Consider the following 2,191-nt stretch of genomic DNA (forward strand, 5'->3'; position numbering starts at 1 on the left):
TATTAGAAAAACATTAAGGATGTTTATATTTATCAAGTAAATCACTAAGCTTATTAAGATGACTATAATAACTTTCAAACGATATAAAAAAACGAATAAAATTTCACTAAGATATAGACGTAAAACAATATTCCTCGTTACTATTGACTCCCTATCCAATTTTCATCATCTCCATGTCCCATCGTCATCCCCCCCTTTTGTTGTCATCGGTTTGCCCTTCCCCCTCGTGTTTTTTAATTCAAAGCCTTTTGGTTTTATATTTTAACCATCAAAAGTTTGATATTAAGTATTGACATTTTATATTTTTCTATTAACCACAATATAGTTTTAAATCAATGACATCTTTGTTTTTTTTCGATTAGATTTAGCTTATGTTAATTAGCCCAAAAGCTAATTATAGACAAATAAACTAAGTATTTGCTAATAAAACAAGTATCCTATAAAAAGATGGGTATACATGACATTTTTTTCAAAAGTGTCATAATACATAGAGTTTGCACTCTTTGTATCAAAAGTGTCTTACAAAACTTGTTAAAACGATCAAAAGTGTCTTATAAACTTATTATAACGTTATTTTTTAGCCTTATAAATTGAGTCCTGTAAAATAGTTTGAAATTTATGACATCCTATAAACGCAATTTTATTGTAGTGAAAAACCACAAAGATATTCATTATATTAAAATAAATAAAAATAAAAAGTTTGTCAATGGTTTAGACTTACTGAACAACCATTAATATATACCAACATATAAAAATAGGTAATACTAAAATAATTAGGGATATGGATTTCTATATGTAGAGTACTTTACAGTAATCATGTGAAAAAGAAGACAGATGTAAGAAAAAATAAGATGTTGATAAAACTTTTTACACCATATAATGTGACTTGTTTAAATCAAAGCAATAAAATATGGTTATTAATTATCACATCTTAATAAGTATTTCATAAAGTTTTATTATGGTTTCATTGACAATATAACAAACATAAAGTAATTAATAAAATGAATAGTTATGAAAAACGAATAAATAATAATTATGGATATAATCTAAAGAAATTGAGAAAAAAAACCTCCAAGTACAATGGTATTTGAAGTTAGATTTCAATAACAATTTATAGAAGACAATAAAATCGAAAATATCATTGCATAAGAATATTGAAATAAAATAAAATGACGTAGATAAAGATTTTCTTATAATTTGATTAAACATTATCACTAACTTTTATAAATGAGATTCCATTCCTCACAAAAATCCACTACAAATACCCGCCGTCTCCTCCAATCCTCCTCATTCTCACTCACCTTCATTCCCTCTAAATCTCTCTCCAGCCCCTCGGTTTTTGATCGGTGATTTTGTTTCAGAAAAAGAGATGGAGAAGAAGAAATTGGAGAAAAGCTACTTCGATGTTTTAGGTTTATGTTGTTCGTCGGAGGTGCCTCTGATCGAGAAGATTCTGAGACCTATCGTAGGTGTTCATGAGGTTTCCGTTATTGTTACGTCCAGAACCGTCATTGTTGTTCATGATCCCCTCCTCGTCTCCCAGCTTCAAATTGGTAAAGTAACTCTCTTATCTAACTTTACACCTTATTTTTCCCTTTCTTAGCGAGTCTTTTTCATCGTCATCGTCGTCTTTTCTCTCTCTCTCTTGCTTAATTACGTCGTTTTCCAAATTCATATGCTCCTCAAGGTTGTAAAATCGTGGGTGTTTGATTGGGTAAGAAGGTTTCGAATGGAAATGGTATCTGTTTTGATGTAATGAAACGGTCGACACCAGATATCGATTTCCATTTCCATACCTGTAACGAATGAAGCACCCATGTGTATTTATCACATAGTTTTTTATAACTTATACAAGTTTATTATTTCTGTTCCATTTTAATCAAATAACCAACATTCTATGGAAGTACTCAATTAATATTTAATTGACTGCATGATGATGGATGTATAATTATAATGGTCCTGGCTTCAGTCTTCAAGACTCCAATGCTAGCTTTGGTTCTAGTTTTTCTATTTTCTGTTAATCTTTGTTTAATTTTAGGATAGACGGTGTTTAAAAGACGGTAACTTTAAATCATTTAATTGCCATTTTAGAGGATATAATTTATTAAATGTGTTTAAGGATATATATTTTAAAAAGTGTTTAATAAATAAAATTATATATTTCTAAATAAACATTTTTAAATCATAAAAT

At 28.7% G+C, this 2,191-nt stretch overlaps 1 protein-coding gene across 1 annotated transcript in view; it reads left to right on the top strand.

The window, feature by feature from the left end:
- Window positions 1–1,356: 1,356 nt before the first annotated feature.
- LOC112503537 (putative inactive cadmium/zinc-transporting ATPase HMA3) overlaps window positions 1,357–2,191 on the top strand; it is a 12,071-nt gene continuing 11,236 nt past the window's right edge. The window contains exon 1 of the mRNA XM_025107556.1: window positions 1,357–1,553. Coding sequence (XP_024963324.1) covers window positions 1,370–1,553 — 184 coding nt within the window. The 5' untranslated portion in view covers window positions 1,357–1,369. The remainder of the gene's footprint in view (window positions 1,554–2,191) is intronic.

This window comes from Cynara cardunculus, unplaced genomic scaffold, assembly GCF_001531365.2.
Source record: "Cynara cardunculus var. scolymus isolate 2C unplaced genomic scaffold, CcrdV1 Un_Scaffold_3198, whole genome shotgun sequence".
Classification (NCBI taxonomy): domain Eukaryota; kingdom Viridiplantae; phylum Streptophyta; class Magnoliopsida; order Asterales; family Asteraceae; genus Cynara; species Cynara cardunculus.